The following is a 13,338-nucleotide window of genomic DNA, read 5'->3' as shown; positions in this document are numbered from 1 at the left end:
CTCTTTAGTGTATTTGGAATTCTCTGTTATATGGTATGCCTTATTACTGTTCCATTGTTCAACAGTTCATTCCAACACCATTTAAAAATTAATCCATTCCTTTCTCACTGATTTTTTTTTTACCCCCTTCCCCCATTTCTCACTGATCTTTGATGCCTCCTCTGTCATTTCTTGCATTCATATATTTATGAGGTTCTGAATCTCATTTGCCTATTTTGTTTCATCGGTCTGTTTTTACCTCAAGTCCCATTTAGGCTGAGGTAGGATAGTGTATTGTTATCTGTACCTGTGCCTGGGGTAAGACAGGGTCAGCTGGACCCAGGCACAGCTGGGACTCTGTGTATTTTGGGGGAACTGTTTAAGCTTTCCTGGTCTCATTTCTTTTTCCATCTGCAAAAGGGGATAATAAAAGCAACCATTTTTTAAAAGGTATTTTAAGAATTAGAAATGATTATTAAGTGGACAGTATCCTGGCATATTTAATAACTACTCAAGGAATGTTAGCTGTTAAGACTGATGATGATATATCACATATTAATATTTAGCCCTCTTTCAAAATTCTTTTAGTTGTATTTACATATATAGCTTCTGGATTAACTTTAGATTCCTTTTTTCTCCCCATCCTATCACAAACCATTCCAGTAGGATTACGATACATTTATAAGCTAATGTGGTGGGAAAATGACATTACTCACTGTCCCTATCCAGAAACTTGGCATTTCTCTCTATTCATTCAAGTTTTCCTTTTGTTTTTATAAGCTTTACTTAATGTCTCCTTCTTAAAGGTCCTATAAGTGATTTTTGGTTAAAGTTATTTTTAGCTATTTTGTTATTAGCTATGGATGGAATCTTTTTTTGTGTGTTACTTTTTTAATGACTTGTTATTGGTAGTTATGTGTTCTTTAGGGATCTGTTGGTCTGTTTTTTTCATTCTGCATACAGATGATGAGCTATTTAATATTTTGCTCTTTTCCATTTCTTTGCTTGTGCATGATCTCTTTTTTTTTTTTCTTTCTGAAGACTATGATTTATTGCTCTTTCACTGAAATGTTCTTTGGTTCCTTTTCCCCCCTAACTTTGGTTATTTAGGTAAAAACAGATGACATAGCAAGAATTTACCAGCCGAAGCGTTATGCTCTATCACCGAAGACAACGATTACATTGGCACATCTACTTGCTGCTCGTGAAGATCTATCCAAGATCATTAGAACAAGTAGCGGCTCCAGCCGAGAGAAGACGGCATGTGCCATTAATAAGGTTGGGTTTTCTTTTCAGTGCAATGGAGAATGAATTTATAATATCCTCATTTGATGTTTTTACAGATTTTAATCCATTTTTGTTGTGGTAAACTCCTAGAAAAGAGAGTGGTGAAAGCATTTCAGTTCATCTAGGCTTAGTTATGTTTTGTGTGTGCATGTTCATTTGAATTTCTGTATTCATAAATTAAGCCACAGTTTTATTTGAATTGGAAGAACGAAGAATTGTTTTTGTCAATAGCTTTAGCAAGAATTAATTTGCCTTCTAAGAATGTCATTTTTTTTTTTGTCAGTAAAAATGTGTAGTATTTAAGTACTAACAGATTCCTTATATACTTGGGAAGGAAGGAAGAGTACTTGTTGAGAGTCATACAGATCAGGATTCACATCCTAGCTGTATCATTTGCAGAGAGAAATCACCTTGGGCAAGTTACTGAGTGTTTTGGAGGTTCCATTTTCTGATTCAGAGTATAGATCCATTTCTCCAACACTGCTTTTAAACAAGCTCAAAGAGACCGAATCTTTTACTTTACAATAGCAGCAATAGTGATAAACTAATCTAGATTTGTCAGTTTGAGTGGCATGTATGGCAGAGTTTATTACAAAAGAGCAAAAAACCAGAAGGGATTTGGGCAATTTTAAAACATTGCTCCTCACTCGGTATAGTGAAAAAAGTATTCTCTATACAGGATGTCTTGCTAGAGGTATGGTTTGTATGTAAAGTTAGTTATTGCTAAGTTAGTCACCAGTGTTTGTTCCTCTCTCTTCCATTTTAGATCAGTCTCCTCTAGCTTCTGAAAGTATTGTCTTTAAATATGTTACTTAGTATCTTCTATCAGGCGATGATCTAGTCTTGCCAGATTAAGAGTTCTACTTCTTAAGTGACATTGTCCATTTCTTTTCCAAGTTTGTAGTCTAATTATTTGAAGGCAGTCTTACCAGTTCTTGCAACACTGTCCCCATATAGCCATCCACGTAGCATGTTTGATGGTGAGACCAATGAGAATAACAACCAAGAAAAGCTCTTTTTCATTGATGATTGGGACATTATTGGTGACTTTAAAAGAGTGTTTGCATTCTTCAAACTTTGGCCCATAGTAAGGGTGTTGTACTTTTTGTTTTTTGTGTGACATAAATTACTAAAACATGGTTTTGATTAGAGGATCAATGGAAGTAGAACCCAGTTGATTTATAGGTCATTTTGGTTGAGGCATTTACTGTTTTACCTTCTTTCCTGAAAGAAACTAGCATGAAGCTAGTTTCCTAGCTTCCTTCCTCACCACTGTCTGTTTTTCTTTATGGGCATATCAAGTAACTCCTTTATACAGAAGGCTGGGGACTTAAACCAAACTCTTCCCTGACTTATCCTTCAAAGTATTATCAAGCATGGTTAAGAAAGCCTAGTTAAGTCTTTATTTTCTGTATAATAACATAGTAACTAGTATCATCATTGAAAGTTTGTGAGGTTAAGTTTCAAAGAAGGGAATAGTTCATTGAGAATCCTTTTATCTCTGGAATAATACCTTGGATAATAGTCATTATATTCCTCTCTGACGTCTCATTAAACCCACATGTTACCATATATACTTCATACTTTGTTAAAATAAAATGTGCTTAGAATATAGTCTTTTATTGGATAACCCATGACCAAATGAATGGCAGTGGAAAGTCCAGAGTTGTTGTATAGATAGGAAGTTAATTAATAGGGTGAATAGTTTACGTATATTGAAAGTGTTCTGCTTAAAATATTTTAGTGTGGTGGGTACTACATTTGTTACAGAATTTGGTAAACAGGGGTGCCTGGGTAGCTCAGTCAGTTAAGTGTCTGACTCCTGATTTCAGCTCAGGTTATGATCTCATGCTTGTGAGATTGAGCCCCACATCAGGCTCCACACTGGGCAGGGAGTCTGCTTAAGATTCTCTCTCCCTCTCCCTCTGCCCCTCCCCTGCTCATGCATGCACATGCATGGGCTCACTCTCAAAAAAAAAAAATTTTTTTTTTGGTAAGCAAATTTAAATAAGGAGAAATTAACAAAGCTCTTAAGTTTCTGAAATATTCCCCAGATTATTTAAAAATAATACCATGTTGTGAGGAATTTTTCACATACCACATTCATATTTTCAATATTAATCTGTACTGCATGTCTGATACTTCCACGTCCTTAAATGTTTGGCTTCTGTTTCTTTATGAGAAGAGTAAGTTCAGTACCACTTAAATCCTTTATCTAAATTGTAACTTCTAAAATATTAGAAACTGAAAGACCATGTTTCTTCACACAGGTGCTGATGGGAAGGGTGCCTGACAGAGGAGGAAGGCCAAATGAAATTGAACCACCGCCCCCGGAAATGCCCCCTTGGCAAAAGAGACAAGAAGGCGGCGGAAGGGGTGGTTGGGGTGGTGGGGGTGGTCGAGGAGGTGGTGGGGGTGGAAGAGGTGGCTGGGGAGGTGGAGGAGGTTGGGGAGGTGGTGGGGGAGGAGGAGGTGGCGGAGGAGGGTGGGGTGGAAGTGGGGGAGGGGGCGGTAGAGGAGGAGGTTTCCAAGGCAGGGGAGATTATGGCGGGAGGGGAGATTATGGTGGAAGAGGAGGAGGCTATGGTGGAAGAGGAGGGGGCTATGGGGGACGAGGTTATGGAGATCCGTATGGGGGAGGTGGTGGTGGATATAGAAGGTATTAAAAACCACCAAAATTAGATAGCAGTGCTTACTTCTTGGTAGGGACATTAGGTGTAGTGTTCTAAGTAACATACTTGAATGTCAGCTTTCAAGTAAACACCATGTTAGCTTCCTTGTTATCATTCTTAAATTGGGTTAATATGTAAGAGCATTGTTTTTATACTACCATTTGATCTCTTAGACAAAGTGATGATTTTTCCATATTCTGTGTACCCTTGAGCATGTCTTTTTAAAAAACAAAAAATGAACAAAAATTATTTTTAAAAATGTAAATATTTATTACCATCAAACTTGGAAAATGGAAAGTATTTTATTGTCATGATTGAATTTAGATTGTTACCCGTATTTTATTCAGGTTTGAAACACATAAATTACCCCACTTGTAATGGAAAGGAATATAGACTGTTGCCTCATCTGTATTCCTGTGGCTGTGTTTGTATTTGTTAATTATTCTTTATGAAATAGGGAAAGGGACTTATCTGATTGTTGTGTTCAATAGGTAGTTGTCATGACCTGTTTGCTCTGGTTTAGGAAACAATTTCTCGCCAGGCTTCTGTTAAAGTTCCATTAATTGAAGCTCACATCTACTTTTTGCAATGCATATTTGATTTATTTTCCAAGTGGATTTGAAACCTGTGATTTTCTTTGACAAAGCAAAGTTAAAGACTGAAGTCAGAATTTATTCTGAAGGGATTAAGACAAGTAATTTTACATTACGATGTAGAAAACACTCGTATAAATTGGTCTCTTCATCACTTATGCCATCGCTTTAGGTGTTTGAATATTAAAAGGCAGGCTGAGCTGCACTGCTCAGGATTAGGGCAGTTATTTCCTGTTTCAGTCCATCAGAGGCAGGATTCAAGGCATCCCTTAGAAATTCTGATTCACAGCTAGATTTGGGAAACCGGCTTAGTGAATGGTTACATGTGGTCTGGTGGTTGGAACAGGTAAAGGTTTGGAGATGAGGAGTTGTGAATTTGAATCATGGCACTAGCCCAGGGGCGCTCTGAGGTGAACCGACCACAGCTCTCAAGGTCTGATTTGTCCTCATCTGTCAGATGGGGATTGTGACACTTGATCTCTTCTCAAACTGTTTCATAAAGACCTAAGTATAGTGCGATTTGTTGAGGGCTGTTGTAAATGGTTTAAGAAGTGGGCTCAGTACTGCATTATTCTTTCAGTAAAGAGAGCTAGATAAGATAGTCACACACGTTTTTTCATGCCCACTATAAAATGTCCTGGTGTGGGCGCCTGGTTAACATCTGTGCATAACAACTTCCTCTGATCTAACAAACTCAACAGATAGAAAGTGGAGTACCAGTGGACACATGGTATTTGGCATTTGGCAGTTTCGTTGTTGTTTTGCTTCCAGTAAACCCTGTAGTGAAATCTAAAATAATGTTAAAACTTTAAGGGTAAATATACTGCAGTCTTTGCCATGTATTTTTCAAGCTAACTCTTCAAAGAAATTTGTTCAGGATAGGAAAACATAAACTTTAGGTTATTTGTAAAATAGATTTTTAAAATGTGTTTATATTTAATGAATATACTTAATTTCATTTGTGATAGTTGGAAAAAAAGGCTTTCCATAATTAAGAAAAAACTTTTTTTAATAGCTATGAACTCTGAAAAATAAATAATTTTTAAAAATATATAATCAAAGACTACTGGACTATAGTTGCTGATACAGAACGGGTTTTCAACTACTTTAACTTCTTTTATCGCTAGAGGTTTATGGCAAATAATTGCAGAAACATTAATTTATCCATTTCTGTAACACCTCTGTGTACTTTCATAGGGATGCTGTTGGGTTATCCACTGTACTCACTGTAAGTGTTACGCAAGTTTATCACTTGCTCCTGGAATTGTATTGGAGCTGGGACCACTGGTGTTTATACATTCCTATAAATGTCACTTGAGTGAAAACCAGGGTCATCTAGACCCTAATATCTTACTCTCCCCTGGAAGGTAGAATTTTCATGATACCTTTTTTCAGTAAAAATTTCATTTGTAGAAGAGTGTCCTGTGCAATATCTAGGCCAGCAATAGGCAATTTGGGGCTTTGATGTGAAGAGCCATAATGTAAAAATGTTTTATAAATTGAGGGCAATGCATAGAGTATGATGAATGGTACATGACTGCTTTCTGCAATCTGATACCTTTTGATGTGCCTACTCTTCTAATTTCATTTTTCCTATTATCTCATTTATCCTCCCCTCCCACCCCCTACCTTAGTCTAGCCTTTGGTATCAAATAGCCCATGTAGATAAGACCTTACTGAGAGACTCTGCATTAAAGAAGTAACTAATCTCTTAAACATTAAAGAAAAGGTGGGGGGGGGGGTGGGGAAACACCTGGGTAGCTCAGTCAGTTAAGCATCCAACTTCTGCTCAGATCATGATCTCATGGTTTGTGGGTTTGAGCCCTGTGTCGGGCTCTGTGCTGACCGCTCAAAGGCTGGAGCCTGATTCGGATTCTGTGTCTCCCTCCCTCTCTGCCCCTCCCCTGCTCACACTCTGTCTCTTTCTCTCTCTAAAAAATAAACATTAAAAAAAATAATAATCTCTTATCTGGACTATATAAAGAATTTGTGTTCCTATCCATTGTAGACGTGAGCTCTCAGCGAAAGAAGGGATCGGGTATTTTTTTTGAACCTATTCCCTTATGTTCTGTAGATCAGGGAAACCTTGCCTCTCTAAGCAGAAAAACACGTTTTAAACCAAGTACACTTAATTACCTTTGTGTCAAAAGAAGGTAGGTAACCCAAAAAAGATTTGTGACCAGAGAATGTTCTGAGCAATGAGAACTCCTTATAAGGAGCACAGGGTGGAGAAATTTGGGATGGGAACTGGGGATGGAAGAGAGGAAAGAGAGGAGGCAGTTTAATCTCTTCTTCAGAGTCAGGTTGTCAATGTGACTTGAAGTGTTACGAATTGCCAAAATGATAGATACACCCACATCCAAATGTACCAGAATGCATTCCTCAGAATTTGAGTGATTGGAATTTACCCCCACTCTTTATTGGTCTGGTTAAACAAAAGTTGGCTGAGGATTAAGGGAAAGCTACGGCTATCTCTTAATCACTCTAAGTAATCATGAACACAAACAAATTGCTGTGGGTGGTCTACCCTGGACTGAACCACCCTCTCTACCAGTTTCACGCACAACTTCAAAGTTCTCCTTTACTTGCTAGTTTTCTTAGAACTGTGGGATTAAAGACAAAAGCCACAGAGAAATGGCAAGCTCAAATTTGTCTCCTTCATTGTGAAATATTCATAGGCAATATTTTGGGACCACTGTGAGTCCTGATGCAGTAAGATGGGAAAAGGTCGAATATTTTTGAACTGTTATTTCTGCATGTTATGAAACGATTTAGATAAGACTTCTACTGAATAATTAGTTGCTTTGCTTTTCCTTCCAGGAAAACTCAGTTTGGTTAATAAGCGAGTGGTGTCAGCTGTTGATTATAGTAAAAATTCAAGAGAAGCTTCTATATATTCATGAACTAGAAGAAACACAAGACAGCTATGTGGTAGAGATCCTAATATCTTTTATCATATAAATATTACATAAAGAAAACTTACATTAGATATTAAAAAAAAAAAACCTTTACAATCTGTACACTTGTTTTTTCCTTGCAGTTCTTTTACATTGTACATCCTTAGACAAAAATTCACAAGTGGTCAGTAAAAAGGCAAGTCAATTACCAAAGAAAATGAAAAGTAATGTTGTTGACAGAACAAGATTTGTCCTTATTTTGACAGATAAATATATGCTCAAACTTATTTCAAGTCCGTACAAGACAAAAATTTGTATCCTAGGCTTGACCAAAATTTTTTCCAGATTATTTCTATATTCCACTAATCCCATGTAACTCAGTGCAAATAATACTAATTTACATGCTGTTCTTCTTTGGCCCTTGCTGGACTGCAAAAACTTGTGATAAAACTGCTTCTTACCCATTTCAGTGATAAATTCTGGAATGTTTGAGACCTCTAGCCATATACATTTGACTGATTAACGGAGTTCTGACCTTTGGAGTTCTAGGATTACAGATTACACAGAAACTAACCTAGGGTCTGTATTTTGGAGGGTAAGGAGAATGAAAAAAAATTTGTGTTAGATAACTATATAAAGAAATTGAGCTGTACCACCTTTGGTCTTTATCAGAGGAAAAGAACAGTGAAGAGTATGAATTTTAAAGATTATCATAAATTTGTTCCATATAAGGTAAGTAGCAAAGTGCTTCTTAAGTTAGATACCAGGTGATGGACTTAAGCAGCCTTCTGGGGGGATTTCTGAGTTTGGATTTAGGAAAGGGTAAATTTGTGTGTAAAGTAATTCTTTGAAACACTAACTGAAAGCTACTCACTAGCTTTGTCACTAATGCTCAGAGCAAGGAGGTATGCAAATGGGAACTGGTCTTTCATCAAGGAAACTTCTTAAATAGTCTGAATCCTCCAAGGAAGCTATACTGTATATGTTCTTCGTATTCTGATTAAGATTTGGTGTTGTTGGCTTTAGGTTTGGAACTTTAAATTGTTGAGATTAAGTTCTTGGCTGTTGGTCAACTTGTATGAATTTCAAGTCTGCTTGGTACCAAGCTTTCCAACATGGAAGGTAAGTTCCCCTCAAAAAGAATGATAATTTGAACTTTTTAGAGAAATCAAGAATCTGATAAAGGAGTTTATAAACAGTTGCCCAACTAAACAAGCCCATTTATCATTAACCTTCATCACTAGAAAGCTCATCGGATTCTTGTGATTTTGCTCAACAATACAATTTATGTGGTGAGCTATTTCTTTATCTTGTAACAAACAACTTTAAATTTGTGGATTTGTGTAAATGACTAAAAGTTGTTTAATTCCACATTTTATGAAGGAGGAGACAAAATTCCAAGCCACATGCATGCTTGATATTGTATATACATAATATACACATATACACTCTGGGCTGTTATTGAAGCCTCTGATCCAATTAGCTTATTTCTAAATAGTATTAAGACCGTATAAGCACAAATTCAGTTCAAAATAGTTAACTTCCAAAAAAAAAAAAAAAAGATGGCACATGAAAAGTTTAACAGACTCTTTTTCAAAAAGCCTGAAGTTCCTAATTCTATCCAATGTACATCTGTGAGGACAGACATCATGTTTGTAGTATGTTTATTTTAGCTACCTGGCCAGTCATGTCTGAAGTGGTATTTGCCATGTTTCTAGGTGTTTAGTTTGGCTACTTATGACTGTGTGACTAAAACTATGAGTTGACCTGTAATTGGATAATGTTCCCCCCTGATCTGTGGCTCCATCTCTAGATGTTTATTCGTAGGTAGATATTCTCATGTGAGTATGAGCCTAGTGAGGAAGGAGTGGGAGAAGGCTAGTTGATCAGATCTGAGGTAGTGAAGTGGGAACCAGATTCGAAAAGAATGCTGGAATATAGAGGAAGTAAAGCTGTTTGTGGAATGTATTTTTCCACTGTAAGCAAGCTTTGGATGGAACAGGGTAAATCCCTCAGCTCCCAGAAAACCCACAGAACGAAGCAAATTCATTTTCCAGGGATTTTAGTTCTAAGGAGGAAGTAGCTAGGCAGGCCACATAGGAGAAGCTACCTTGTCAGAAAACTACAGCCATGTTTTTATCAAGCTGTAGCTATTAGTCCCGGGGTGGGGGGTGGCAGATGTTTGTGGTGTGAATGGCAAAAATTCTGCATTCTTCAGCTTTCCTCCCCTTTGATTCAAGTGACTGGAAGAGAAGACAGTTCCACTTACTAGGTTAAAGGAAGAAAAAAAAAAAAGTAACTTGCTTTTCTCTTTTAAAGTGACCTTTAAAAGAGCTGGTTGATCTAAGGTACACCAGGTGTTTGTTATTTATTTTAGTTAAGTGAGATCTCTGATATACTCATCTACACATTGTGCTCCTTGAGATTCTTGGCTAAGAACAGTCACCATGCTCCATCTGAGCTAAGACATGATTGCTTCTTGCAAGTTGGAGAGTTTCTATTTTCTTCTGTGCATATTTCAGTTGGATCTTTAGAGCGTCATTATCTGCTTTCAGGGTATTTATTTCCTAAAGGGAAAGGAGATGTATGTTAATAAAGCACCAATGAATAGCAAATCAGTTCCAATATTGGGAGTACTACACTTGATTGGCATTTTCTATTCACTGTGGCTGAGAATTAAAAACTATTTTCGAGGCAGTTATTTTGCTCTGAATAGAACATAACAAGTTAAATACCAAATGAGCATGTGCAAACAGCAATTAGTTTTTGTTATCATATCAAAGATATGAATGGGTAGCAAGCAGAATACATCATTCCCAGACGATAGGTGGATAATAAAACCTTTGGATGTTATATAGTGGGAAACCTAAACTTGGCAGAAACGGAGAGTCTGTGGTCAAGTCTGAGGTATGAAAACAGTGATTTAAATGAAATGAACTATGTCATATGATGGTTTTCTAATTTCCCCCCCAAATCATAGAAAACTAATGGACTCTTTTGATAAAGAATTTATCCTACCCCCCTAAATGGGACTTTAGGTATCTAATTCTCTGTGGTAGTTAATTTCCACTTTTTTTTAATTGAAATATATTTGACATATGCTATTGTATAAATTTAAGATGTACAACGTGTAAGTTTGATAGTTAAATTTTAACACTGCCATTGTAGCAATAATCAGCACCTTTCATGTTAGTAGTTTTCCTTTTTTAATAATTGGAATAATTTAAGATCTGGTGTCAGCAGGCTTCATTATAGTACAGTATTGTCTACATTCATTATACTACGCATTACATCTTTTGGGCTTATTTACCACTCGTAAGTTTGTACCCTTAAACAACATCTGTACTCTCCACCCTTTTTCCCCTGATAACCACCATTTTTTTCTGTTTTTATAAGTTCGGCTTTTTAGAATTCTATATACAAGTGATGTCATACAGAACTTGTCTTGCTCTGACTTACCTCACTTAGTATAATGTGCTCAATGTCCATGTTGTTGCACATTCCTTTCTTATGGCAAATACTCTGTGTGTGTGTGTGTGTGTGTGTGTGTGTGTGTGTGTTGTCCCTTCATTGATGAGGTATGGACACTTAGGTTGTTTCCATATCTTGGTTATTGTTAAATAATGCTGCAGTGGACGTGGGGTGCAGATATCTTTTTGAGTTAGTGTTTCTGTGTTCTTCAGATAAATACCCAGAAGCAGAGTTGCTGGATCATATGATGGTTCTGTTTTTAATATTTGAGGAACCTTCACACTGTGTTCCATAGCGACTGTAGTAATTTACATTCTCACCAGCAGTGCATGAGGGTTCCTCCCTTTTCAGCACATCCTTGCAAGCACTTGCTCTCTAGTTTTCCTGATGCTAGACATTCTAACAGGTGTTAGTTGGTATCTCAATGTGTTTTGATTTTGCATTTCCTTGATGATGAGTGATAGCATCTTTTTATGCACCTGTTGGCCATTTGTATTTATTCTGTAGAAAAGTGTGTCTTTAGTTCTTCTCATTAAAAAAAAAAAAAAAATTAATGTTTGTTTATTTTTGAGAGAGAGAGAGTGAACAAGAGAGGAGCAGAGAGAGAGACAGAATCCAAAGCAGGCTCCAGGCTCTAGCTGTCAGCACAGAGCCTGACGCGGGGCTTGCACCCACAAACCGTGAGATCATGACCTGAGCTGAAGTCAGACGCTTAACCAACTGAACCACCCAGGTGCCCCTAGTTCTTCTCATTTTTTAATCAGACTGTGTTGTTGTTACTGAGTTGTAGGCACCCTTAATATAATTTGGATAGCAGCCCTTTATCCAGTTTATGGTTTGCGAAAATTTTCTCCTATTCTGTATGTTGCCTTTTTATTTGGTTAATTCATTGGCTTTGCAAAACCTTTTAAGTTTGATGTAGTCTCATTTGTTGATTTGCTTTTGGTGTTACATCAAAAAAAAAAAAAAAGTCATTGCCAAGACCAGTGTTGAGGAGCTTCTTCCATATGTTTTCTTTTAGGAGTTTTATAGTTATCAGGTCTTATGTTTAAGTCTTTTATACATTTTGAGTTAATTTTTGTGAGTGGTGTTAAGATAGGGGTCTAATTTCATTGCTCTTGCATGTACTTGTCCAGTTTTCCCAACGCTATTTGTTGAAGAGATTATCCTTTTCCCCCTTGGGTGCTCTTGGCGCCCTTATCAAATATTAGCTCACTGTATAAGCAAGGTTTAATTCTGGGCTCTCTGTTCCACTGGTCTATGTGTCTGTTTTTGTGTCAGTACCATACTGATTTTATTGCTGTAGCATTGAGTATAGTTTGAAATCAGGAAGTATGATACCTCTGCCTTTATTCTTTTGCGGTTCCATACAAATTTTAGGATTTTTTTTTTCCATTTCTGTGAAGAATGCCATTAGTATTTTAATAGGGATTTCATTGAATCTGTAGATGGCTTTGTGTAGTGTAGACATTTTAACAATTCTTCGGATCATGAACATGGGATATCTTTCCATTTGTTTGTGTCTTCAGTTTCTTTCAGCAGAGTCTTGTTTTCATTGTACAGAATTTTCACTTCCTTGGTTAAATTTATTCCTAAATATTTCATTGCTTCTGGTGTTACTGTGAATAGGACAGTTTTCTTTTTCAGATGTTTCATCCTTAGTGTGTAGAAATGCAGCTGATTTCTTTATGTTGACTTTGTAGCCTGCAGCTATACCAAAATTGTTGATTAGTTCAAACAGTATTTTGGTTTTGTTGGCGATTTTATATGTACAGACTCATGTGCAAATACTGACAATTTTACTTCTTCCCTGATTTGGATGCTATTTTTTTTGTCTTGCCTAGCTGCTCTAAGATTTCCAGTGATATGTTGAATAAGAGTGGTGAGAGTAGGCATCCTTGTGTCTTGTTTCTGATCTTAGGTGGAAAAGCTTTAAACTTTTTTCCCCATTCAGTGTAATGTTAGCTGTGGGTTTATCGTTTTGGGCCCTTATGTTGAGGTATGTTCCTTCTATACCCAGTTTGGTGTTTTGTTTTGGTTTATGATGAAAGGACGTTTGCTGTATTTTGTAAAATGCCTTTTCTGCCTCTACTGAGATGATCATGTGATTTTTATCTTTCATTTTGCTAATGTGATACATTTATTGATTTGCCTATGTTATCTACTTGCATTCAGTGGATAAATCCTAGTTTGGTCATGGTGTATAATCCTTTTTGTATGTTCTTGGATTTAGTTTGATAATATTTTGTTGAGGATGTTTACATCTGTATTTATCAGCAATACTGGTCTGTAGTTTTCTTGTGGTGTCCTAATCTGGCTCTGGTATCGGGTAATGCTGTTCTCTTAGAATACGTTTGGAAGCATTTCTTCCTCATTTTTTGGGAAGATTGTGAGATGAACATTTGGTAGAATTTGCCAGTGAAGCTGTCTGATCTTGGG

At 36.8% G+C, this 13,338-nt stretch overlaps 2 protein-coding genes across 3 annotated transcripts in view; one reads left to right on the top strand and one right to left on the bottom strand.

Moving 5' to 3' along the window:
- Positions 1–4,349, top strand: part of FAM98B (family with sequence similarity 98 member B) — a 35,846-nt gene extending 31,497 nt beyond the window's left edge. Inside the window, exons 7-8 of the mRNA XM_030318536.1 lie at positions 1,090–1,257; positions 3,537–4,349. Of these exons, the coding sequence (XP_030174396.1) occupies positions 1,090–1,257; positions 3,537–3,932 (564 nt within the window). The 3' untranslated portion in view covers positions 3,933–4,349. The remainder of the gene's footprint in view (positions 1–1,089; positions 1,258–3,536) is intronic.
- Positions 4,350–7,460: 3,111 nt separating this feature from the next.
- The window catches only part of RASGRP1 (RAS guanyl releasing protein 1), an 83,770-nt gene continuing 77,892 nt past the window's right edge, over positions 7,461–13,338 (bottom strand). For both annotated transcript variants that reach the window (XM_030318533.1, XM_030318534.1), the window contains one exon: positions 7,461–9,995. In XM_030318533.1, coding sequence (XP_030174393.1) covers positions 9,861–9,995 — 135 coding nt within the window. In that variant the 3' untranslated portion in view covers positions 7,461–9,860. The remainder of the gene's footprint in view (positions 9,996–13,338) is intronic.

This window comes from Lynx canadensis, chromosome B3 (genome assembly GCF_007474595.2).
Source record: "Lynx canadensis isolate LIC74 chromosome B3, mLynCan4.pri.v2, whole genome shotgun sequence".
NCBI classification, from domain to species: Eukaryota; Metazoa; Chordata; class Mammalia; order Carnivora; family Felidae; genus Lynx; species Lynx canadensis.
This window is presented reverse-complemented; position numbering and strand designations above follow the sequence as displayed.